The sequence below is a fragment of the Erithacus rubecula genome (assembly GCF_903797595.1).
Source record: "Erithacus rubecula genome assembly, chromosome: 4".
In the NCBI taxonomy this organism is placed as follows: domain Eukaryota; kingdom Metazoa; phylum Chordata; class Aves; order Passeriformes; family Muscicapidae; genus Erithacus; species Erithacus rubecula.
The window spans coordinates 22,283,556-22,309,625 of NC_136686.1; the positions used below are offsets into that span (position 1 = coordinate 22,283,556).

General features: G+C 34.9%; 1 protein-coding gene across 1 annotated transcript in view; it reads left to right on the top strand.

The window, feature by feature from the left end:
• PTPRQ (protein tyrosine phosphatase receptor type Q) overlaps window positions 1-26,070 on the top strand; it is a gene marked incomplete at its 5' end in the record, with an annotated part of 122,712 nt that overhangs the window by 26,355 nt on the left and 70,287 nt on the right. Inside the window, 15 exons of the mRNA XM_079304496.1 lie at window positions 818-887; window positions 2,897-3,096; window positions 4,517-4,766; window positions 5,929-6,057; window positions 6,795-6,941; window positions 8,686-8,858; window positions 11,206-11,419; window positions 13,121-13,273; window positions 13,377-13,556; window positions 14,362-14,469; window positions 16,862-17,143; window positions 17,862-18,044; window positions 18,713-18,814; window positions 21,047-21,167; window positions 24,844-25,004. Of these exons, the coding sequence (XP_079160622.1) occupies window positions 818-887; window positions 2,897-3,096; window positions 4,517-4,766; window positions 5,929-6,057; window positions 6,795-6,941; window positions 8,686-8,858; window positions 11,206-11,419; window positions 13,121-13,273; window positions 13,377-13,556; window positions 14,362-14,469; window positions 16,862-17,143; window positions 17,862-18,044; window positions 18,713-18,814; window positions 21,047-21,167; window positions 24,844-25,004 (2,473 nt within the window). The remainder of the gene's footprint in view (window positions 1-817; window positions 888-2,896; window positions 3,097-4,516; window positions 4,767-5,928; window positions 6,058-6,794; window positions 6,942-8,685; window positions 8,859-11,205; window positions 11,420-13,120; window positions 13,274-13,376; window positions 13,557-14,361; window positions 14,470-16,861; window positions 17,144-17,861; window positions 18,045-18,712; window positions 18,815-21,046; window positions 21,168-24,843; window positions 25,005-26,070) is intronic.

The window sequence follows — 26,070 nt, forward strand, 5'->3', positions numbered from 1 at the left end:
GGAGAGCTTTACGCTTTGCTCCTTATTCCCCACACCTCTCACCTTCACTGCTAGAATTTTACTCAATTTACCTTTTGTTGTCCCTTTTATTTCTTTTCAAATTAAGAAGTTAGACTTCCTTATTTTTTCTTTGTAAGTAATGGATGCCATGGCCCATCACTGAGTTGAATTGTTGCCAAACCCTATGTTGCAGAGCTAATGGCATTGTTGTTTTATCTCCATAAATTCTACTAAAGTCTTGATATGTTGCTCTTCTGTGGGAAGACTCATCCATGATTGTGAGTGCTGAAGCCTCTTCATCATAAAGTGCATCTACAGTTCCCTTACTTAGTGCCTTTCTGCAAAAAGACATCTTTTCCTTGGGTTTCTGCTTAGAGGAAGGTTGACCTGCTCTTGCTAAACTACAGGAGACAGAAATGAAAGGGATCTTACTGTCTTTTTTACATTTTTAAGTTATAGTAAGTAAAATAGGAATGCAGAATCTGGTTTAAGTGTATTGTGGTAAGAAAAAAGGAGTGTTACTGATGTTACTCTTGTTGTTGATTTTTGTATAAAATAGGGACTCATAAAATAGGGATCCTCTTTTGATGTGTGGATATTCACATGTGGTTTTTTCAAATTCTTATGTTGTTACATGCTTCCTCCCTTTTATTTTTTATATTTAAACACTGAGTATAAATTATACAACATAACTACAAAGGGCATGTTCATTTGTATATTTATAGTTTAAAAGCTAAAAGCTCTATCCTTAGGATTTTCATATTCCCTGAAACTGTAGATTTTTTAATGTGGATTCTTTCTTTTTTTTCCCCTGTAGGTTGCTGCTGAGAATAGTGCTGGTATTGGAGTGTTTAGCGATCCTTTCCTTTTTCAGACTGCAGAAAGTGGTAAATTTAATAAAGCTCTTAATTATTTTGATTAAAGCTGCTTTAATTTGTTCAAATAAATTGACATGATAAATTTAATACTTGATCAAATTCCAATGCATTTAGAACAAAATCTTAATTCTTTTTCTGTCACTCAATGAAAAAGGTTTATTTTGTTCTATTTGCTGACAGCTTCTAGGGTGTGCCTATACAGGTGTTGGTTGTACACAAAGCCTGTTTTTCTTGGAGTTTTCCCATACCAGTTTCTAGGTAGACAGCTTCCAGAAAGCAAAGTCACAGCAGAGCAGAGTACCTGTCAAGTGGATCCATCTGCTGCTGCCTGCAACAGTTCTGGGATACAGACTTTGTTGTAGGATCACTCAATCTGTATTTGTTTAGTGATGGGTTCGAAGCAGCTCAGCTCAGAATGTATTTTGTTAAACTTTCATGCATTTATTCTGAAGGTAAAAAAAAAAAAGTCTGAAGTGAAAATCTGAGTTGGTAATTTTGAAGATTTAAAAACATGAGTTTGCACATAATCTGAATTTGCACAATCGTTACTGATTTATTGTTTGCTTTCTTGCTCATGCTTCAGGAGCAGTTGTGCCTTGGCTGACACCAGTCCACTTGTGAATCAGTCTCAGTGGAATACAGAACTTGTGCTGCCAAGGCAGTGGCTGTCCATCTGTGCTTAGGCTGCTTTCTGTTTCTGTGCAAGCTGCAGAGTGAGATATCTTAAGTAATGGTAGAAATCATTACTCTGCACGAATAAAGCAATAAATTATGAACCCAATATAAGGAGGAATAGTAAACTTGCCATAAGGATATATGTGAAATCCTTATTCTTCACTATTTGTGCATTATTGATGGTAAAAAATTTATTTCGGTGAGCTTTACTATTTAATCATGTTTGACAGAGGACAGCACTGGCATTTCTCCATATGAGAACATGAGCTTTTTACTTTTGGAAGCATTTCTGTCTATATTTTTATTTTTAAACCTAAAATGCCTAACTATAAATGTAATTTGGTTTCTTCAAAGTCTAGGCTAGTTATGTATCATCGGTATAACATTTATACTTTTGCTTTCTCAACTGTTACTTTGTTCTAATTCTTGGTTTGATGGCTAAGGAAAGCCAAACATCTTAATCAACATAAAGATGTGAAATTTTAAGTGAGAAAGATAGCCAGAAGATCAAATTATTTAAATATAAAGATTGTGGTTTGGGAGGAGGGGAAAAGAGGTGAAAGATCTGGAAGAGATTTAGCAGGATTGAAAGCACTAGACATGAAGTTTGGAGGAGCTGTCTCAATTCACCTGTGTAAAGTCTGTAATTGTGGAATGTCTTATTTTTTAAAAGGAGTGTGAAAAGCCTTGCCTCCTTAGCACTAAGGCAGCTATTGCAGGACTGCTACTGACTCTGCCACGTGTAGGCAGCAGTAAGACAGGGCCATAGGACTCTAATTCACAGGAGAGTTCAGCATGTAAAATGGCATTTAGATGCTGCATTTCACTCCTTTGTGCTGTGATTAATACTGATGCTATGAAAAAAGCCACAGATATTATCACTGGTACAGAGCAGCATTATGAAGTAATAGTGAATATTCCAATTGAATTGAATTACATAAAGCCACCAAATATCTGTATGCAGCAGAAAAGATGACAGGTAAAGTAAAATTAAACACACAGTGTTATCAGATGCTTTTAACCAGAAAAAAAAAAAAAAAAAGGGCAAATTTTTTTTTACTTCTGGAATAGTAGATGACTTGTTTCTGAGAATATTTTTAAGTTGACCGATTCAATTGTTATATATATTTTATGAGATTGAAATAATTATATTTCTCACATAAACTAGATTTAAAAGTAGCTGGTTGTGTATCAGCTACTTTAAAAATGTTTGTGAGTGATTTTTATGTGTTTGCTTCAGAATTTAGAAACTAGAAATGGTATTTAAAAAAAAATGTATTTGCTATTTTTCAGTGTTGAGGAGAAAAGTTTATCTCACTGCTTTTGTTTGTTTTGTTTTCAAGCTCCAGGTAAAGTAGTGAATCTCACAGTTGAAGCCTTAAATTCTTCAGCTGTAAATCTGATCTGGTTTCTCCCTCGGCAACCAAATGGAAAGATAACTAGTTTCAAGATTAGTGTGAAACATGCAAGAAGTGGAATTGTAGTGAAAGATGTCTTGGTTAAAGTAGAGGACCTTCTGTCTGGGAAGTTACCAGAGTGTAATGTAAGTGCTATGAACCTTTTCAATTAGAAATAGACTCAACCCACAGAATATAGTTTTACATTTAAAATTTGAGACATAAACTGTGGACGCTTGCTTTTCAGAAAGATTCAAAAAACCTTTCAAACGTAGTCCCAAGACAGAATAAAATGGATAAAGAAAAACCTTTCTGTTCAGAGAAGTTTAAATGGAATGCTTTTGCTTGTAAAGTTCTGTTTAACCAAAGTAAAAATATTATGAAAGGCTAAGTTCAGCATCTTTTTAACAGAAAATCATTAAATAGAAAATTTCTGTTTTTTCAGATTTCATTTTTCAAATTTTTTTTTTGTTTTGCACACAATTCAATTAGAAAAAAGCAAGAACTTACAGGGGATTTTTTGGTCAGTGCAGACATATATTATTGTTAATGTCTTCTATATAGCATGAAAATGATTTTTGTATTTTAAAAGTATGCTTTATTCTGTGTATCACATTTCAGTATTTTTTAAATACTTCTCATATCAAAATAAAAACAAAACATGATTATCAGTGATTTTCAAAAAATATGGTTGTAGTCTGAATTGTTCTTATTGTTGAATTTAGACCTGCAACCATTGTATCCTTTTGTAATTTCTTGAAAAATGTTCTCTGTTCTAGAATTTTTTTTTCTCTTTTTCTTTATTACTTTGATCACAGTTTTGCAATCACTCAAATGTCAAAACGTCGAGTAACCAAACCTTTTTCCTATCTTTTTTGGTTTTGTAGAATTTCTTACACTTAGTGCTTTAATGAAAAGTGAAGTTTTCAATTATATAAATTATCAGTCAGTTTTTATTGGAAGATCATTTTAGGCATTGCAAAGGTTCCTGACACCAGGCTGATTTAATTCAGCACTAAGAAGTCAGGCTGCCACCTATTGCATCATAAGCATTGGTCACCACAATGCCTAATAATTTTTCAGAGTTGCCTCCTGACATGGTGGATTAAGAAACTCCTGTCTGGTTTTATCCATGGTGTATGTATATATGATGTATGATATATGTATGTATATATATGTATATATATAGGATATATGTATGTTTTACATGTGCATGCACATACACATATACAACATATATATGATGCAAAAGGACCTCGCTAGGGAACTTTTTTTTGAGAGAGACTGAATGCTGAACATGGAAACTGAGAATAATTAAATGAATCCTAGAGAGATGCTTCTGTTCAGTCAGATTTGAGATGTTTTTGAATAAGGCAGGAACCTGTAACACTGTCACTAACAGGATGCACTAGCACAGTTTGCCTAAATTTGGAAACTGAAGTACAAAAAGGAAAACCAGTTTAGGGTAATTTTTTTCAATGATGATCTACCTTTTTTTAATCTACATGTGTTTACAATTATTGGTTATAGATGCACCTTATTGTGTTTCACACTTTGTATTTATAGGATAAGAGTGAATCCTTTTTGTGGAGTACTACCACTCCTTCAACTACTTTTGGGAAATCCACAGTTCTTACTCAGACTACAGCGGCACCAAGTACAGAGACACCAAGTGAAATTAGCTCTGTTTGGAGTGAACCAATCAGCTTTGTTGTAACTAACCTCAGGCCATACACCACCTATCTGTTTGAAGTCTCTGCAGTTACCACTGAAGCAGGCTACATTGACAGTGCAATCGTCAGGACACCAGAATCAGGTGCATTAAATACATATGGCTTTAAAATGGCAATAAAATTCTCAGATGTATGTGAAAAACTTCAAAATACAAGTTTCATTTTCTGCTGCAAGATACTTCTGTCCCAGTCTGTCTTTAGCTGCAGCATGCTTTTGTATTTTCATGATTTCTTAATTTTACCTGATGGAATAATTTGAAAACATATATATATTTATGTATCTTATAATGTACAGTGAGTGAGAGTTCACTTATTGTTAGGAGTCAAAAATGCCAAAATTATGCTCAGGACAGATTAAATTCTATGAAAAATGAGGACAATTTAAGAACTGCAAATAGCAGAATAATGGTAGAAGAATTGAAAATAAAGATGAAAGGAATAGCTGTCAGGCATAAGAGACTAAAATTATGTGTTTTGTGTACACAGAAATGCACTTAAAGCTTCTTTGCCTTTGTAGAGAAATAAGCAATAATAAAGAAAACTCCTGTGCTTATGTTGCCAGTCTGCACCTATTGCAGAAAGTTGTTCAGTGGTGAAAAAATCTTTAAGCTCTAAGTGAAGTTCAGTTTTGATTATTTGCAATGTAATGAGAAGTTGGAATTGAAAACAATTGTCCATGAAAAGCATTTTTATAATGGCTTAGATAGTGGGAACACTGTTAATAGAGCTGCACAAAAAAAGGCATTCCAGATGAATGTTATTCTGGCTTTCTGTTTGCTAGTACATAATTCTTTTGCTTGACATAGTTTGATGTTACTTGGTTCTCTTTCATACATACAAAACAGATAGCACTGTTCCAATAAAAAGAAATTTGATTCCCTCCTAGTAATGTTCAGTTGAATTGCTTTGATAGAATTTCAATAGCCTTAGTTTGCTGTATTGTCTAGGGCTAACAAAATTTTGGTCAGTTTCTCTTTTATTGATTTCAGGGCTAATTTCTAGTTTATTTTTCACCTTTGTCTCTTACAGATTATTTGCATGTTATCAACACTCTTGATACCTTTCCTGAGAATTAATTTAAAACAGAAATTAAGTAATTGTAATGATGTGTTTCTTCATGTTTTACATGTTTTCCCTTCACAATATTTTATGTTTATGTTTAAAATAAATTGTCTGATGTGGGGCTCTTGGACATCCTAATATAAAGTATTTTATGTTCAAAGACTTTTCCCAATATTGTTTAAGTTCCAGAAGATCCACCACAGAATTTTGCCAAGAGCAACATTACAGCAAAGTCTTTTTCAGTAATGTGGGACCCACCAACCACTGTAACAGGGAAATTTAGTTACAGAGTTGAGCTGTATGGACCATCTGGTAAGTCAGAGTTGATGCTACCATTTCTTTTGATTTTTCTGTGATTATTTCCTTATATATTCTTTTGGGCCTGCCAACCCAAAATGAATAGTCAAAAGCACAGTTATGTATTCGTTTTTACTATGATGTATTTTAATGGTTTGTAGATTAATTTTAAGGGAAAAGTCAGTCCATCACAAGGAAGAGTATAAAGTTAAATTCCTAAGAATGGAGAAAATTGACTTCTCCTCAGCCTTTCAGGAGATGACAGGTTATGCACAGCCAAATTGCTGTGCTTATATATCCAAATTGTTCTGTACCTTACCTTTACTTTTTTCTCTTTCTGTTAAAAGATTTCTGGAGAATTTTCATTCCCATGCAGTATGCAGTCAATTCTTTAAGTCTGTTTTGATGTATTTGCAATTGTTTTGAACTCAGACTTGTATGGATACAGAAATTATAGAACTGCCTATAGTTAAGTAAGACATAAACTGTATTACAATATTTTTTATGGAACCACATAGGGAAAGTTGTTTTTTTTTTTTTTTTAATCTCTTCCTCTTAAAACTCACACCTCCTTGAAGTGGTTTGTTTGGTTGGTTAGTTGTTTTATTGTTTTATTCCCCATTATTCCACTGAAGTTGATTCCCAGTTAGCTTTTCAAAAAAAAATTTGTCCTTTTATTTGTTCATCATACTGGAAAGCATCCATGGTCTGTTTCTGCTTTAGACCTAAAATCTCTTTGTTTTTACTTCCAGGTCATGTTCTGGAGAACAGTACGAAAGATCATAAGTTTGTGTTTAGTAACCTTGTGCCGTTTACAACATATGATGTGTATGTGGGTGCTGAGACAAGTGCTGGGGTGGGACCAAAGACCAACCTCACAGTTTTCACTCCTGCAGATGGTAAGCAGGCATAGAGAGGCAAAACAAATGGATTGAACGTGATGAAGGGTTTCAGTTTTCCCTGCAGAGCCTTTAAGGTACTTTGAAAAGGAGAGAATGGATATAAGAACACTAGAAGAGATTAAAAAAAGATTACAAAAAAGCTAAAGAAAATAAATCAGCTGAATATTATTGTCATTTATTTCTTTGTTTTTGTCAAGTTCATGCTCTGTCAGTACATTTATCTGCAACCATAGGCCTTCAGAGACTTTGAGAGAAATGTAGTTTCTTTCTAAATGAAAGTAGTTAATTTTGTATGCAGAAATTAAGTTGCAGGGTCCCCTCTCCCTCGTTAGATGGCAGCAAGAGGAAAAGAAAGAGCAGCACAGATTACCACTGCTGCCTCCTTCAGCCCCTGCTCCCTGTCAAGGTTTTCTTCGACTCATTCCCCCCAGATCCAAGGCCCCATCCCTGTCCCTGATGGAGCTACCCTCGCTTCTTGTCCCAGAACAGTCGAGTGCTCGGTGCTGCCTCTGAGCCCCCGGTTCTGTGCTCTGGGATTGTGGTCCCAAAGAATCAACTCCCCGGGCTGGAGCCCTTGGCTGCATGCAAATGCAGTTGTATCTACATGTGTGTGAGACTGTGTGAGATTCCTGGTCAGAGTTTGAGGATGCAAGGAGGAAAAACTGAGATTTGGTGTGCAATAGAGAGGCAGTTTCAGGATGGTTATTTCTGTCTTAGGTTTATGCCACACAACACAAATTTAGAAAATCTGCCTCAGGGATTGCTGGCAGTGCTTGTTGTCAAGGTGTAACTCTGGGAGGAAAACCTATCTTTATTTATTGTATTCCTTCCTGAATGATCTGCTTTTGGCAGCTGTCAGAGACGATTTCCAGAGATCACTCAACTGAGTACAGTTATTTTCATCTTTTCTTGAAATGCACTGTCAGAAGCCAAAGGGAATTTTGGTGGGTTTGGGATTCTTTTAGCATAACATAGAGCATCTTATTTTAATGCCAAATCTAAAAATCCTCTTTATGCAAGTAATTTCAAAATTTTCTTTTATTGAAGCATATTAGGAAAAAAATTATTTCAGTATCAAATCTGAATATCATTCAATTGAATATAAATGTATTTTATCTCTGGTGGTCCTATGAAAATAAAAGTATAATTAAGACTGAATATTTAATGAATAAATCATATAAATTGTATAATTTCTATCTACAATTTTATAGATACATATTTTATATGTATATTAATATCTATATATATATACATATAATATACATATAATAGAAATAAAATTACATAAACCTAAATAAAAATATATAAACTTTTTTTTAATAGGGAATCTAACAAGCTGTATCATATTAATATTTTTTCCCAGCTTTTACTTCATTCTAGTATGTCTTTGATGATTTTAGAGCTAACCTTTCATTTTCAAGTATACTTAATATTCCACATAGGAAAATGGCAACATAGCTTGATTCCAATCAAGTAGACCTCAGCAGAATTATCCTGGTTTACATCACCTTAATCTCTGACCATACTCATATGCATTTTATGTGTTTAAAAAAGTGCATTTTTTAGGACTGTAACTTGCTTGCTAAGAAAACCTGTGAAGTAAGTCTCTACACTTTACAGGGTCTGCTCAAAAGATAAGGATGTGAAATTTGACTGTCTATTGTGCTCTGTATACTGTGCTGAAAAACCTTGTAATAACCACAAGTGTTTAATGAACTCAAATATCTTTTTGAATATTTAGTCCCTGGTGTTGTATCAGATTTACAACTAGCAGAAGTGGAAGCCACATATATAAAAATTATTTGGAGGAAGCCACAACAGCCAAATGGAATCATTACCCAGTACAGAGTTAAAGTACACGTGCAGGAAACACTCGTCACTCTGGAAAACACTATTCTTGGAGACAAAAATAAGGTAGTCTTTTTTTTTTTTTTTTTAAATATGGATTTTATGTTAGATTAAATTTGCTATCTGCCTTATCTGACACTTACAAAATGGGGAACTAGCTCCAACAGATGAGTTGTCCATGTTTTTTAAAGCCAGCTTCCTCAGTCCACTCTCTTTCTCTGGCTGGCTTTCAAAAACATTCCAATAATGCTGTGTCCACAATATGAAAAAATAAATCATTCTGATAGAATGATCTAGCTGAGGAAGGCAGGAAGCCACAGCCCACAGTCTTGTCCTTCTGAGTCCTTGAGTTCTTTGTGGCATAGGGTGGCTGGACTACAAGGAGTAAAGGTTTGAGTGCCTAGATTGATACACAGCCACTCAGTCAAACTTCTAGAACACGTGGGCATGAACCCTGTGAATTCAGCACAAGTGTCCAAAGGCTGGTTAAGTGTTCTGCTAGCAAGGATCACAGGCATAAACTTTCTGCCTCCTTTTGTATCCTTAAATTCACATGTGTGATGCTTCATGCTTACCTCCATGCTGTGGTTGCATGCTAAGGGTATCTGTGCACATCTACGGATGGGATCATATCTCCTAGGGGGCTTAGGCTGTCAATCAGTCTAGCTTCTGGATTTTGGGTGCTGATGTGCTTTACAAGCTTAGAGCTTTACATGCTCTGAGTTTGCAGCACAGAACTGTAGACCCCTAGCAGACATTCAGATCAGGATTTAATTCTTTCTGAGGCAGGGCTTTTTGGGCTGAATTTTGAAAACAGGTGCCCAAAGTCTGCGTAGCTCCTTATTTTTTCAGACAGTGATGTCTTTCACTGGATCTGAATTGGAATCTAAATTCTTGATGTAGAGCTCAATGAAGGAGTTCACTTTCAAGTTGAATGATATACATTAAATAGAGCCCTGGAGCCAAATGTTAAATAAGGAGCAAGGGGAAAAAATATTAGGATAAGGATCCATTCATTAAACCAGGCAGGCATCCTTGGAAAAGGAAAGTATATAACTCTTTAATTAAAGATTGTATCATAGTCCAGATACAAAAACTTGAAATACTCTGCACAAAAATGTTTTAGTGATGGAATTTCCTAATTTTTGAGTTCTTAATGCACTATCATTGCTGCTTTATAATAATTTATTGAATGTAATTTTCTAATTAAAAATCAATGTAATTAATAAAAAACCTTATCTTTGTCTAGAACTGCATTGACCACAGCTTAGAGCAGCTACAGGACTTGAACTGGCAGATCTATGGTGCCAATGGTACTCAATAACCAGTAGCAATAAAAAGCTGTTGTCTTATACAAGTAAAATCCTCATAAACAAAAAGTATTTCCATGTGGCCTACTATTTTGCTGCAAAATACTGGTGAAGATGAGTCACAGACAGTTTTTGCTGCCTAGGGGAGATTGATGCTCTGTGCCTGTGGCTAATGTAGTTCATGTTAAAGGAGTAAAAGAGTGGCTTTGCCCTTTCTCTACCCAGAGTCCACAGGGAAAGCACTAATGTGTGTTGGTTACATCACTGTAAAAGCATCTCTTTCTGGCAATGAGATGGGCCACATGTGTGAGTGGGGAGTGTTCCCGATGACAGCAGAACAATTCAGAGATACTCGAGTCCTGGATTTGGTCCCAGATTTTGAAGGGGCACAAAGATCTGGTGCTAACACACCATTTTGTACCTATGCTCTAGCCTCTTTCCTTTTTCTGTTTTTGTTCCTCTTCTCTTTGTTATTCTTGCTCCACTTTTATCTGCTGCCATCCCTTTCCAGCACTTGTTCTTTGCCTCTTCTGTCCTACGGGCCCCTATATCACTGACCTCCCTTTCACTCTCTTTTCACATATAAACACCCTTATTTTTCTCTCTCCTTTATTTTATTAACTTCTGGTTTTTGCCCTCTCCTCTTATTCCTTCTCAGAGACCTAGTCAGCCTAATCCTTTTCTTGAGGGACTGGAAGGGCCATCTAAAGTCCTCTTGTTTTCAGGACATAGTACAAATAAAATCTCCCACGTTCAAATGTGTATCTATTCAATATAGCTCCAAAGATATAGCTTTAAAATTAAAGGCATTACTTTAAAATTGCCACTTTAATAAAAGATATTTTATATTTTAAGAATTTTTTAAGAAGTGGTGTTTGATTAAACAGTAACCGGAATAAAATGTTGTAGGTTGCTGGCAGCTGAACATGTTTGTGACAAAGACTATATTATTTAAATTATTCTAATGACCAATAATGTTGATTCCAACATTTATGCAGTATCTATATGCATGCACAAACATACAAGTATTATTTCTATATTATATATAAATTTAATTAAAAAATACTAGGTTTGTGATTTCTTTTTATATTTTTAATTTATAGTATCTGATTGATTCTTTGGAACCATATGCAATAAATGAAAATATCAAACCTTCTTCTCCCCCTTGGAATTCAATGGAATCAGACAATGATTTGTATGAAGGTTCAGCTGAAATGTTTTCCAGTATTGAGACAGCTTCCCCAGTAATATTTACAAGTGTATCTGGTGATAATTTGCCTGTTATAAATGGAGCTGAAGAACTGCATTCTGCTTTGGGTAAGATATTTTAGGGTGTTTTTCTACCTGCTTCTTTGTTCTGAAGGACCCCCATCACTGTCCCAGATATGATCTTTAGCACATGGTTCAAGCAAATTATAAATGGGTCATTTGCTGGAGTCAGATTTTTTTACTAGCAAATAACCTTCTGAAGCAAATGGGAATGCCACACAGGCAGGAACTAGCCCCTTGTCACCCAGCTGACCTTCTTCCTAGTGAAAGGAGCACCCGAATGCCATCAGCCAAGCTGCATAGACAATCAGTTATTACAGTTGCCAAAGCAGGTGTGATTGTCAGGGATTAACATATCTCCAAGCCCTTCAGAGACCTTGATTTCTCTAAGCCTTTTGACTAATAGGTTTTCGAATGTCACTGAAGGTAAATAGGTCAAAAAGTTACAACTTTGCTATATGGGTTACAAACAGGTGGAGATGACCCCGTGACAGGGTGATGTCATTAGCAAGTACACTTGTTCAGTATTATCAATGGACCACTGTTTCTTCACCAAGTATCACTAGGCACCCCTCAGCTGACAGGCAGGGATTTCAAATACCACTCTACATTTTTACAGTGTTTTGAACAGTGGAGAGAAAAAAAAGGTTTTTGTTTGTTTTTTTGTTCTTGTGTTTTTTGGTTTGTTTTTTTTTTTTTTTTTTGTGAATTATTTAGTTGAGTCACTGAATTAATCTGTATGTGCCAGTGTCTAAAACCAGAATTTAATCCATTATTTTAAATGACAGTGGATATTTTCTGTGCTGTTAATCCTGAAGAATCTTCTTTGTCATACACAGGAAATGTGCAGTATTTTAAATGTAAATCTTCTTCTTATGGTCTCATTCAGTTTGAGGTATTGAGTTGCTACAAGATGTCTGTATTGCTGAAAATTTATTTCTGCCAGTCTGTTGTGGTCTACCATACAAGTATTATTTTATAGGAGTTATTACAGTAGTTAAAGCTGTTGACAGCCAAATTTTCAAGTCTGCTGATTTCTCAATGCCTTCATTTTAATGCTCTTGTCACCGAACTCTGAATCTGTTATTCAGGTATGTAAAGCACCCGCACTTTTTCATGTTGCATTGGCATAGTGACTGCTATTATAGCAGTTGATTTTAACTAACCCAGCTGGATTATGGCTGGCTTTGAGCTTTATTGTAAGTGCACCAAAATCTCTTTGTGGGCATGCAGGGCTTTATCATTCTACTGACCACAACTCTTCTGCTAAAAATACCAGCATGAAGGGATCTGGGAAGGCAGCAATTCCACGGATTGTTCTAGCACCATTGGGATGGCAAGGAAGAGGGAATCTGTTTTTCTTAATTAAAAATATTTAAAACTCCTCAAAAGCTCCATCAGTCTAGGAGCCATTGTTCTGCAATCACTGGAGAGACTAGGACTTATACAAAAGTACCCTTTCCTAGCTTCTAGGAGATTACTCAAAAAACTCACAATTCTACTTGTTGCTCATTCATTCACCTAGGGCAATCTATCTATTGTACACATGAAAATGGACCTATAATAGTCTCTCCTTTAGGGAGTTAGGAAGTGGAATATAGACTTTTCTTTGTATTTTTATAATTAACACAAAAATTAATTTTTTTAGAATAAAATATTTCCAGGTTATCATGCCAAAACGAGCTTAGAAAGCATAAGAAATAAAATTACTTTATGAGTAAGTAGCTGTTTCTCTCTATTTACTCACAGATAATCAATATAATATCGACATTTTGGCTGAAGAGCTGTCATATGTTATAAAGGGCCTCACACCTTTCACAGATTACACCATTAGTGTGTCTGCTTTCACTGCTGTTGGAGAAGGCCCACCATCAGTTCTTACAGTCAGGACACTCGAGCAAGGTAAATTGTAACTCTGGTATTATCAAAATTGGCATTTCACTGAGTGTTTGAATTTTTTAGTAATTTATTTACTTACTGTTATTTTTTTATGTTTTTGTTTAAGTCCCAAGCTCGGTACAAAATATATCTTACAAGAATATTAGCTCCTCCTCTGTCTTGCTGTATTGGGATCCTCCAGCAAATCCCAATGGGAGAATCATTCATTATACTGTTTATGCTATGGAACTGGATACAAAAAGAGCATTTCATGAAACAACTTCAAACAACAGCTTACTTATGACAGGTACAGTGTCATTAGATTAAAGAAATACAAAAATCTAAACGTGCTGGTATATTTTACAAGCTGGTTTTCCCCCAAAATTTATATAATGTAGCCATTTGCAATGTGTCTGGATAAAATATCACACATTCACACACATCCACATCCACACAACAAAACTGCATGTAAAAACATGATTGGGACACTACTCAGATCTGTCTACTGTGAAGGAATGTGTAGGGTATGTGAGATAGGAAAAGAGGGTGGTTAAGATTAACAGTGATTTTTGAAATGGTACAAGCAGTAATTTGTGAAATGGATTTCTCCTTGGAATATTTGCCTCATTCTCCTTTGTTCCCATAGGGAAATATTCCTAAATTGTCAAGTCTTTTTCGGATTTGGTTTTTTTGACCGTATGTCTGGCATTAATAACAAGTTGCTTATTTTGAAAGTGCTTATTTTTATAGTAACTGCAGCAAACACGTTCTTAATAGAGTTTAATTTATTTATTGATGTTCATCAGAATAATGCACACGGACAATTTGGATGTTCATATATGCATCCTTTGATGGCCTTGACAAATTCTTTAAGCTATTTGCAGGGCTGAAGCTAGTTGACTTACTTCAAAATCTGCTGATTTAACTGCATGCCAGTTTGACTGTCACCAAATAAATGGTATAAAGTATGTATTCTTTTAAGGGAAAAAGGTGCATAAAAAACTCTCAGAACAGTATCAGGTACTATAGTTTTATAAGTAGCTATGACAAAAGAAGTCAAAAGTCTTGTTTGTGAAGTTATGAGTTAAGATTTTTTAAATTAATCGTTTCAGGTTTAAAAAAGTACACAAATTATAAAATGAGAGTTGCAGCCTCTACTGCAATTGGAGAAAGTGCTTTGTCTGAAGAGAATGATGTTTTTGTGCGAACCCCTGAGGACGGTAATATGTTGTTTGCAATGATGATTTATTTTCTGTACTGAAGTTTGTATTTGCTCAAAAAGAAGACTGGCACATAGAAAAAGGGGGAACAAGGTGCATAAATAAAATCAATGTTGAAATTACTAGTCTTCTATCAGTCAGTGATTTCATTCAGACCATTTTTAGGTAAGTGCTAAAAAAATAATGAAAGCTGCAACATAACCTGCAATCAACTAATTTCAAATGTGATAGACAAATGGAAGGAAAGCTGCAGAGCTGAGGCTCCCTCTCTCAAAACAGTATGTCCCTAGTACCCATCTAAATCATAATCTTTGTGACTCCATTTTATCTTATTTTTCTTTTTGTTATCATGCATAAATTAGGTTGGTTTTAAAGTATATAAACATTTCAGCCATTCAGAGGCCATATTTCTATTTGTAGGCAAAGATGCTGATACAGTGAAGATTTTCTAATGCTGAATACGACAAACAGGTTTTTTTGTATAGCTTTTAATTTTAAGGCTAGTCAATGATTTTAATGTCAGGTATAATACTACATTACAAAGATTTCTGAATCTTACTCACAAGGCAGTTTTCAACCCATGAAGGCACTGGGGCAAGAGCTGGAGCTGTCACAGGCTTCTGCAAAAAATACATGGGAATTTGATTTGCAGAGCAGAGCCATGAATATTAGTCTTCTCTTGTTTGTATCAAGTTTGTATTTACACTGGTTTTAGCTAATTTATTTCCAGGTTTACTGAAGTAATACAGAGGGTGTTTGGCCAATTGTCATTTATCTCTCTCATTTTCAAATGTAGTACAATTTAAGAAAAATAATTGTGTGTCAATAAAGGAGAGAAAAGGACTACAGGATTAAAAATCATGGTTATTTATGAAGCTTAGGTGATTTGAATAACCACACAAAATACCAAATTAAATGGTGAAACTTAAAACGGTTGCAAATCTTTAAAATTTACATTCTCCTATGCTGTTAGATTTTTTACAGAGGAAAGACATATCACAAGAACAAAAAATTACTTATATAAATACTCTTTTCTCTGAAAGCTTACAATCCCTTGCCTGTGAGTGTTGAAGAAATTTTTCTAAGTAGAGTTTCTCTGTTCAGAGCCAGTAACCAACTGTTCATTCATTCAAAAAAGAACAAAGCAAGGCTTAAGGAAACTAGTGAGAAACCCACCAAGAATTCTTGCCTTTTCATAAGGCTATGCATAATTGTTTATCTTCTCTTTCTTGTTGTTTAGCTTTCCTGAAGTAATTTAGGCAAAGATTCATGTCTCCTAGGAACAGAAATCTAACTCTTGAAAAGAGAGATACCTCCAAATAAAAGTTTCACTACAACTGTCCTAGATAATTTGCATTAGAATGGAAGAAACTAGGCTGTTGCATGTAAATATTTCACTATGCCAGATAAATGGCAAAATGCATTTAGATTAAAAATTAAGCTTCTTCATATGGCAAATATCCGTGTGGGTAGTCTTGTCATCCAGAGAGCAGTGATCTGTTACAGTTAACATTTTCACGTGCTCAGAAATCAGGAATGAAAGTAATTTGTGAGACCTTTCAGGCAAAAGAACCTCATTATGAATTCTGAAATATCTGCAAATGGGTATTTGTACATAAACTGAATCCTATGATCCTGAGTAGGTTGTATATTTGTATCTTGATTTTACAGATTATTTCAGGGGTGAAGTGGTGAAGCCTTCAGAGGAATCAAAGTTGACATTCAGAGCTGATTTTGTTCATAAGTGCAACCCACTCACTCCTTCAACACTTCCAAGCCTTATTAGCTCACTGGAGTCACATGAACTCATATATTGCTGGTAGATTTAGCCACACACCACCCTGGAGCTGGACTTGCTTTGTGCGTGACCTTCACACCAGAGTATGCAAGATTTACAGTGGGTTCACTAAAGGGAATTTAGTTACTCTGCATACAGTCCTTTTCTTGATTCAAGAGTTGGTTGAGTGCAATACTAAAGGTGGTTATTTACATAGAAAGCAATAAGAGGACATTAATCCCAATTCAAAGAACTGAATATGAGGGCTAAAAAGAGAGGATTTGAAGGATCGGTCTGCATTAGACTGGTAGAGAGAATAATTTATTATTTTCTTAATAAGTGCAGTTTCAGATAGATTTAGAAGTGGATGAGAAAAGAAATTCCAGAAAAGCTAAAGTGTCATAATGCAGAAAGATACCTAGTTTTATGAGTGGAAAAGAGACATACCAAAATCAACTGAGTAAAAGTGATAAGGCTTTGAGAAGGAGAGTGAAAAATGAGTGTAGCCCTTTTGATGCAGTTAGGATCCAATTTCAGGATCCAATAAGTTTGTGATCTCAGTTTTGTATTAAATTATTTGAAAAGTTGGTTTTTTTTCTGATTTCTGTGTTGCAGAACCAGACTCCCCACCTCAAAACTTAGAATTAATAAATGTAACTGCAACAGAAATAAATCTGAGATGGTTACCACCTGAGCAGCCTAATGGTCTCATAACTCACTATGAAGTTCTGTACAGTGATTCCAATGATTTTTTAATTAAAAATACCTCATTTACAAGTATATCACTAAGTGAAATGAAGCCATATACTCTCTACAACATCTCAGTAAGGGCATTCACCAGACTTGGCTATGGGAATCAGTCATCTTTTCCACTTGTAGTCAGAACTTCTGAAACAGGTGAGTATTTTTTTTAAAATGAAAATTTTTGACAGGGCGTTGCTTTATGATAACCTTTGATGGCTAGGAGATAAGTTTTAATAATTTTAAAAGTATTTGCTTACTTTGCAAGGCAGTGAGTTTGAGCCCTGTTTTTTGTATACAAAGCGAAAATTTGAGGCCAGGTTCTTGGTAAGGGATGGGGAACCAAGGCCAGGGGGTCCCTGGGCCAGCTGAGCAGAGGCCTCGCTAGCCAGAACTTTTCACACCACCCTGCTGCAAAGAGCAGGGGGCAGGAGAGGCAGCCAGGGCCAGTCTGGAGTGCCAAACACCTCATGCTGATGTGGCAGGTCTGAGGCCAAGCCAGGAAAGGAAGTTCACAGGTTCAGTGACAGTAACCAAACCCAATGCCAGTGGGCTCTGTCTCACTGCCTGCAGTGGGGGAGCCTGATTGCCACATCAGGACTGGATGCAAATCAGAGACTGGATCAGTGGGTCCAAACACAGCCATGACAGCAATGAAGCTGAATTTAGCTGATTTCTATAATTTTTTAAAATTACTTTGTTGGTACTGTGTGTGTCTAAGTGTTTTTAATCTTCAAATTCAAAATGTATTTAATTAAAAAAAAAAGTGATACAAATCCAAATGTTTACAACGTGTTTCAGTGAAACTGGTTTTTAAAAATTCTTTCCAAATCAATGTAACTGACAAATTTTCTACAATTTTTTTTCCTTCTAGTTCCTGATTCTGCACCAGAAAACATAACCTACAGAAACATCTCATCCATGGAAATTGAATTATCATTTCTTCCACCATCCATTCCCAATGGAATCATACAGACCTACACAATATATCTCACGAGGAATAATGGGACTGAGCAAAGAGTTATAAACACTACTCTTCTGTCACTACGTATTACAGGCCAGTATATAACAATCTGGAACTTACGGCAACTGTGAGTTTTTCTGAGAAGTGTGCAACAGACAGAGATATATTAGTTCATTGGTTGGACCTGATTCTTCTTGCCCTTACAGAAAGGTTTTTTCTCCCAGTCCTGAGAAATAACTTGTGTGCTGTGGTGAAATGGGCATTGAATGGTATAGTGTCTAACATATTTCATAGCACTGTATTTTAGATGTTTCATGTACAAGAAACTTCAGTAAGTATCCTTGCATTGTAACAAAATAAACCTTCAACTCACCTGCATATCTTTCTGATCTTATTGTGGATAAATTTCCACTCACCTTTTCCACTCACTCATCTTTTCCTAAATTCTGTTGCTACTGCTGAGGCATGGCACAGCAATTAATGCTGGGACCTCAGTACATTCACTGCTACATTTTCAGAGTACAGTCAAGGACAAACTGCAAATCATTCTAGGAATATGAAGTAAAAACTGGTAATTAGGGCTATTCCCCTTCTTTTGCAAAATATTTTGTGTTCCAAGCTTTCCCAATGCTTCTTTCAATCTCTAATGACACAAATCAGTGATACGCTTATTCAGCACTTCAAGAATACTTATGGTCCATTAAAAAACTAATTTGTCCCATTGAATGGTTGTTTTATTGAATTATTCTTCTTTTGTTTAGATTTAAGTAAATATACAGAATATACTGTAGAAGTGTCTGCTAGTACCACAATGGGCGAAGGTGTTCGTAGTTCACCTCTACATGTACTTACTGATGAAGATGGTAAGTCAGAAGTTTTAGTGCATAATTTTCTACCTTCATTCTTAATTTACTCTTACATTTCATGCCAGATATTTTTAAGTTTTATGCACTTTTGTTGGCAGTTATGTCTCTCTATTTCTATCTGTATCTATGTATCTATGCACAAACACATTTATCTATCTATCCATCTATCTACATGTATATTTGTCAGTACAAGCTGTATGAAATGCTGAAATTGCTGTGGGTGGACTTTTCATCTTACCAGTATCTTATGACTCTGAAGAATCTTAATTTACTCATATTATTTTAATCTAATACATGACACAGTAGAATTAAATATTGTACTTGGTTTTTCAGTCATGGAGAACTGGGGAAAGGGAAAAACACAAAATGACAGTTTGAATGGTCCAGGGACATTTCTGTGGGGTTTCTTGGGGAAGACTTTTGCATTATTCATGTACAGGTACACATAGAGAGTTATGAAAATGCTCAAAGCTCATCATCTGTAGCACTGGCCTTCCAAATTGAGCTGGGGCATGTGCAGGGCTAGAATGCAGCTGTTGCAAAACCAGCTAATTTTTATAGCTGGTCACAAATCAGCAGAGGAACCTTAAAATTATAGTTGTACTTTCAGTACACAATGTTGTTATCTGAACTTATCCTTGGTCATCTCTTTACATTCTGCAAGGGAATCCTAAAAAAAAGATTATAGCAAAAATCTTAATTTAGGTGGTGTGAGTCACACTTTGGAAAAGGCTGTGTCTGTTCCTCTCCTTTGCTTCAGGAGGAAATCTCTGGGAACCTATCTAAAGTGACATTGACACAAGCAACACACCAGCCACACCGTCTGTAAAAAAACTTTGCTCAAGGGTTATGTTGCTGGAGCCGACTGAAAAGGGCTAGATTGGAAAAATCCAATTTTTTTTGCATAAATTATTTTTATTTAGAGCTATGTGATTTCTATTCTTTAGGAAAAAAAAATTCATTGAATAAGAGAATGAATTGTAGAATGAACTAGACATGTCAAAAAGATGACATTCACCATGTGACAGATCTTTTATTGTACAACCTCTGTGGATAATATAACAACTAAAACACAAAATACAGCTGTCAACATTTTTCACTGGTAAATACACTTACTGAATTCAATGAACCATTGTTCATGAAAAATATGAAACAGTTTTTTCTAAAATATAGAGAGTTGTAAAACCTTTATGCCAACTTTCAAGATAGTGAAGGGAACAAGAAGTGAGAAACAACAATATTTATAATACACCACATGTTCTGTATTCACAGGAACAGAGTGTTCCAAAGTTCAGACCAAATGTTTCATAGATTTGCTAATAGTTATGCTCATATTCTCAATTTTCATGCATGACTACAGCTATGACCTGAATTTTTAGTGCATGATGCTCTTTGGTTTAATTTGAGAAAAACAAATGTAATTCTAGTATTCATAGAGATACATAGATCCATGAATCAAGATGCAGATAAAGATTCATTTCTCAATAACATGCTGATCATAAAGCAGCATCATTTATGCATACATTAGTTCTTTTTCCTCAGTAGAATTAATAAGAACCTTAGAAAAAAGCCAAACATTGTCTAATATTTTCATTTATTTATGTTTCCCAACAGAGTCAGGATATGGTGTCATCAAGGGTTGAATTTTAAGGATCTCAGTGAATGCCTATCTTTTCATTTGCCCTTGTGACATGTTAAATGTATGGATGTGGTCCTTTTTGATGGAGTCAATAGATTTTACCACTGTCTAGTATCCCAACATTTTATCATCTCTCAATGACACACTTATCCACTTTTCCACCTTTTGGCACCTTGTAGAGTTCTTTACAGCACCTTTTTTTCCTCAGAGGAACTATTATGCTGTATTTTACATGTGTTCATTTCTATAAAACTCTTGCTTTTATTAGAAGGGAAAAAAAATTACAGCAATGTACTTGGGCAGTAGGTGAATCACAGTGACCCAGCCATTGCTCTGTTTTCTCATGAAGTACTTTTACCATTGAATCACAGAAACAGATGTTCTAACACCACCATGCAAAATCTTCTTTTATCATCTGTCAGAAAAAGGAAAAGAAGCTGTGCCTTAACATTAGCTGATGGATACTGTACCAGTGTGGTACAAGGTTAACTTTCTACCACAAATAATTCAAAGTCTGTTTAAGGATGCTGCATATCCCACCGATCTTAGCTGTTTAACAAGATGTTGTGCCCTGTTCTCTCATTTTATAGCTCCAAGTTCTCCTCCACAAGCCCTCTCTGTAAAACAGTTGTTGGGTGTCACTGTGAAGTTGTCATGGAAACCTCCACTGGAGCCAAATGGAATTATCCTCTATTACACAGTTTACGTCTGGTAAGATTTTTCTGGAAGTAGTTCTGAGGATAAATGCTAATCTGTAACCTATCAGGAATGTTAGGTTTTTGTTACACAATATGTTGATTCCACGTTTTGGGAGAGCACATATTCATCCAGCACTAAAAGTAATGGACTTTTTTATATGCAAATTCCGAGGAGCAAAAAACAGAGGGGACAGTTTCAACATTTTGTAAGCATTTTCAACAATTTTTCCAAAGGTTATGCTCTAGCAAGTGAATTCAGATTTAAACTAGAGCATGGTGCCTCTTTTCATTGTATTCTGATTAGGCCTGATGCAAGGCAGGGCTCATGCAGAATTGTCAAGGAGATTTGAAATAGGCTTAAAATGGAGAAATATTTCCTCCTTTTGTAGACAGAGTGTAAGACCCATGTTCAGAATTCTTGTATATGCTATCAATTATGTCTACTGTTATATTCTGTATTTATTACATTCATAGAAAACAAATATCTGTAACAGATACTTTTGTGTTCTAGTTTTTTCTATAATCTTTTTTTATAATTTTTTCCCCCCGACATCCTCCTGTGATATTTTTTCACCTTTACAAAGGATTTTTGTCACTTTAAAACTTGCAGATTTTGTCCTATTCCTTGCAAGACATAATTTGGTCTAGCAATGTGGCATCTCTTCAAATATTTGTAACTTCTACTGGGAGTGAAAACATTTTTTATTGATCAATTTTAATTTATTACATTTATGCTTTACCATTTTATTGCCACTACTGAGGTGCAGGAAGCAAATACTAAAGTGCATAAGATGTGAGCCAGATGTGCAAATCCTCTGTTGTTATGAGCATACTACTCTTGAGCTTACATTATTTTATTGTTATTTCTAAGTTTTGGAGTAAGATTTAGCCTCAGTCACTAATGATATTTTTATTTAATTATAATTTCTGGTTAAATTGATGATGAAGTGAACAGGAGCAAGCTTTTTCCAGAAAAGTTGATTTTGTCTTCTCTTGGTAGTTCTACACTACTGGAAGTATCTGTTGCTCTTTAAAATAATGACAGTCCTCAAGCTAGGGAACAGAAACTTCATGATAAGCGGTATGGTTTTGATGCACGCTGTGTTCAAAGGCTTCAGGTTATGCAACTTTTCATCCTTATGTTCCCTTATAACTTACTGCTTTTGTTACTGTGAGAAAAGATTAGGCTGGAATCATTTTTAAAAAAACAAACTCTTAAATGATCCATCTTTCTAAATATTGCAATCAAGCAACCACACAACTTCTTGCTGTAAGCCTTGCCCCATATTTTTTTTTTACTCTGTCTTTTCTCTGCTTACTGTACCATACCTAAATTTAGAGAGGCTATAAGGTATCATGTTAAGGCAAGGACATTGGAGAAAAATTCCCTTTGCCTTCAAAGGGGTCATAACTTCACTGCTTCCTTGACAGGGAGAGAGGGGTGTGGAGGAAGGAGAGTAATTTTAAGTATTTAAAAGAGTTGTCTATACAGTTTCATCAAATGCACTCCAGGGGAAGATTTGACAAGGCAAATTGCTGTGCCATATAGCTGCTGCTCTTGGGATGGATTCAATATATTTTGGAGGACACTGTTAATGCCAGTGCTTCTCAGTAAAGCAGAAAGAGGAATGTTATTACAATTGTTAAATAAATATTCCTTCACTTCAATATTTTGCAGCAGTTATAGAGAATTTGGTAACTTCTCTTTAGCTGATTTGGAACAAGAATCCTCAATCAATAGAATAGAAAGAGTGATGTTTGCAATGTTTTCAGCTATATTTCAAGGAATTTGTCACAGGACAAGGTGGTTTTGGGTGCTAGCAGGTAGTAAAGCACATTTCTTCTTTCCTTGAGCCTAATAACTCGTTCTCCCTCAATGCAATTTTAGAGTATCAAAGGTGCAATTAACAAATTTTTTGTTGTTGTTGTTGTTGGTTTTGTTTTGGTTTTGTTTTTTTTTTTTTTTGGCATTATCCTTTTCTGCAATTTTTTTGTGAGATACTTGTTGACTAGGTCTATTTTGAGGTACAGATTTTTAAGGAAATTTGCTACCTTTGTCAAATGAAATTATGGAATTTCTTAGAATCTGTGTTGTCTGCATTTATGAAAAAAGTGATTTAAAACCTTATTTTTCTTCATTAAAATGTCTTGTCTTAATTTATTCTGCTAGATACTTTCCTACTGTCTGGGAAGGCTGCACTCACTTTGATCAGTGCTTTCTTATTTTTATTGCAATCTCAATTGTTTCTTAACAGAAAATCAACTTCCCTTGAAATACTTCAAGCTTTTGTTCCTCTTTCTGTGCCTGGTTGTGGAAATGTTTTTTGGCAACTCAGATGTAAGAATGCAGTTACTCAGAGTAGAAATGTTTGCAACATTAAGCTGTGGATTTTCTTCTCACTTAAATTATAGCCAGATATGTATTTCCATACTAAGAATACCTTGGGCAAAGATCCAGGAAAAAATGTCTTTCTTTGTATAGAGTTTGATAACTGCAGCTGCAATCTCTTGTAAATTTTACTGACTATTAAAAATGTCAGAAGTTTGGGAAAAATGTAGATGTTAACTTTCTCTGTTACCAAGAGTATTTCCCGTGTCAAATGATATTCCACTCCAAATCTGAGGTTTAGGGAGGATTTTTTTCATTCTCATACATTTTCTCATTTCACTGGATTGTTAATGTAACCTTATTTCAAATATATTAGATGGTGATCTTTGCTAATGGGACAGTCACTCAGCTATCAAAGGATGAAAATCTAGTAATTTTGAATTATTTTTTCTTGTTTTTAGTATTAGAACACATTGTCATTTGTGAAGAGCTTCACAGTGACTCCTGGAGCAAGATACTTGGTTTTACTTATCGAATTATCATCTCTGTCTGAAATCCTATTAGAGACACAGGACACCCACTCACACAGAAATCTTTGAAGGAATGGAATGTTAGGTTTTTATTTTCCTCCTATTTTTTTTTCTTAAAAGATTACATTAACTTTATGAGGAATGTAAGACTTTTTCAATTCAAGTTATTTATTTCTGTACCTTACTTTACTTTCTGATAATCATTTCATACCTATGCTAATACCAGTGTTTTATTAATGTTACATCTTACAGTCTTTCTAGGCGGGTTTTGATCTGACTGGAGTTCCATTCTGATCCTCTGCTACATTCCACCAGAATTAACTCAGCACCAGCTAATTCCTGCTCCATATCATCTTCTATTATTCCATTTATAACTTCAGCCTTCTGACCAATTTCACAGAGTCACAGTAGGGCATGCTCCTTGCTATAATCTTTTTATATTTCGCTATTCCTGTCCAGAGAGACAGTTTAGTTATGCCCTACTGTGTCCTTCCCAAGGGTACCACATAACCATTTGAAAGCAGTTAATAGAAATACTCCTCCTTAATATTTCATATAAACATTGTTGATGTAATTTGCAAACATATTTCTGTGGTGTTTTGAGGTGTTGTTTTTTTTTAAGAAACAAAATGAAGAGCCCTGCGGTGATGCCACAGTACAAAAATTTGCTTTTTATCATAAAGACAAAAAAGTCATCCCAGCCTCTTTTAAAAACCTAAAGTACTTGTATTTAACACAATATTGCATTTTTCATTTTTGGAACAAATTAATTATACATATATAGTGAGAAATGGTGTATGTATATAATTGACAAAATACTTTTTATTTAGGAATAAAATGTCAGAGAGGAGTGTAAATGTAACTGAAACATCACTGGAATTCACAGACCTAGAATATAACTATGAGTATAGTGCTTACCTAACAGCAAGTACGAGATTTGGAGATGGCAACATAAAAAGTGATACCATAATATTCAGAACTTCTGAAGGAGGTAAGCTTATATACAGTATGAAGCTTTATTTTCATTCAGCTTTAAAATTCTGTCATACATAAGTTAACATAAGTTAATAACATAAGTTAATAAAGCCACTGAAGTAGATGTGACATTTGGTTTGTAAAGAAGAGGTATTTGACCTGTCTGTGTGGCTCTATCTTTGTGTATAAAATTATGCTTGGTATAAGGGGCTAGGTATATATCTGCTAGGGCTCTATAAAATTATTATAGGTATTTATATTAATTTACTGAGAAAAAGATTAGCATTTCTCTTCAGGACAGATACGATTCAAACAATTTCATTCTAAACTTTGAAATAAATCAAAATATTTTTGCAATATATTTTAATAGATCCTTACTTTAAGCTGCTATGACAAAACTTCTGATAAGGAAAATACTTCTTTGAGTATCCCTTTCAAGTCTGAAATATTTTTAATTTTTAAATGAACATTATGAGTGTACATTGATTTCTTTATTCTATTTTAAATATTTTATATTTCCAACATGGAAAATGACTTTCGTATGATCATTCAATATACTGTGCTTTGAAAGTCATTCACTTTCATTTTTATTTCTGGTTTTCCATCAATCATAGTGCTATAATCTGTCCCAAAGTAGATAATATATTTCAGAATCCTCCTGAATAGATATAAACAATTCTCCAACCACTGGCAGGATTAGCATCTATTTGAGCCATTCTTCCAAAGTCTGTCTGCATCACCAGGCTGTAAATATTCACAGTTACTATTGAAGTTGGTATGGAAATGTGAATTGACTTTATAGGGACAGAATTTAAGGAACAGATTCCCTCTCCAATTAATATTTTAATATTCTATGCAAACTAGAGCAGCATAAGCAAGAGAGATATGTAACTCACAGTGTGCACTACTCTACTGCATGTTCTGTAGAGCACTTTCTTGGATGGTGGGAAATATGGATTTAAATTCTTCTAAGCTGACTTAAGGAGTTGAATTTAACTTTCCTACATCACTGTGGTACTGAGAAGAACCATATGCTGCTATTCTTTATAAAATAGGAGGACAGAAGAATGGAACAAGGCTTA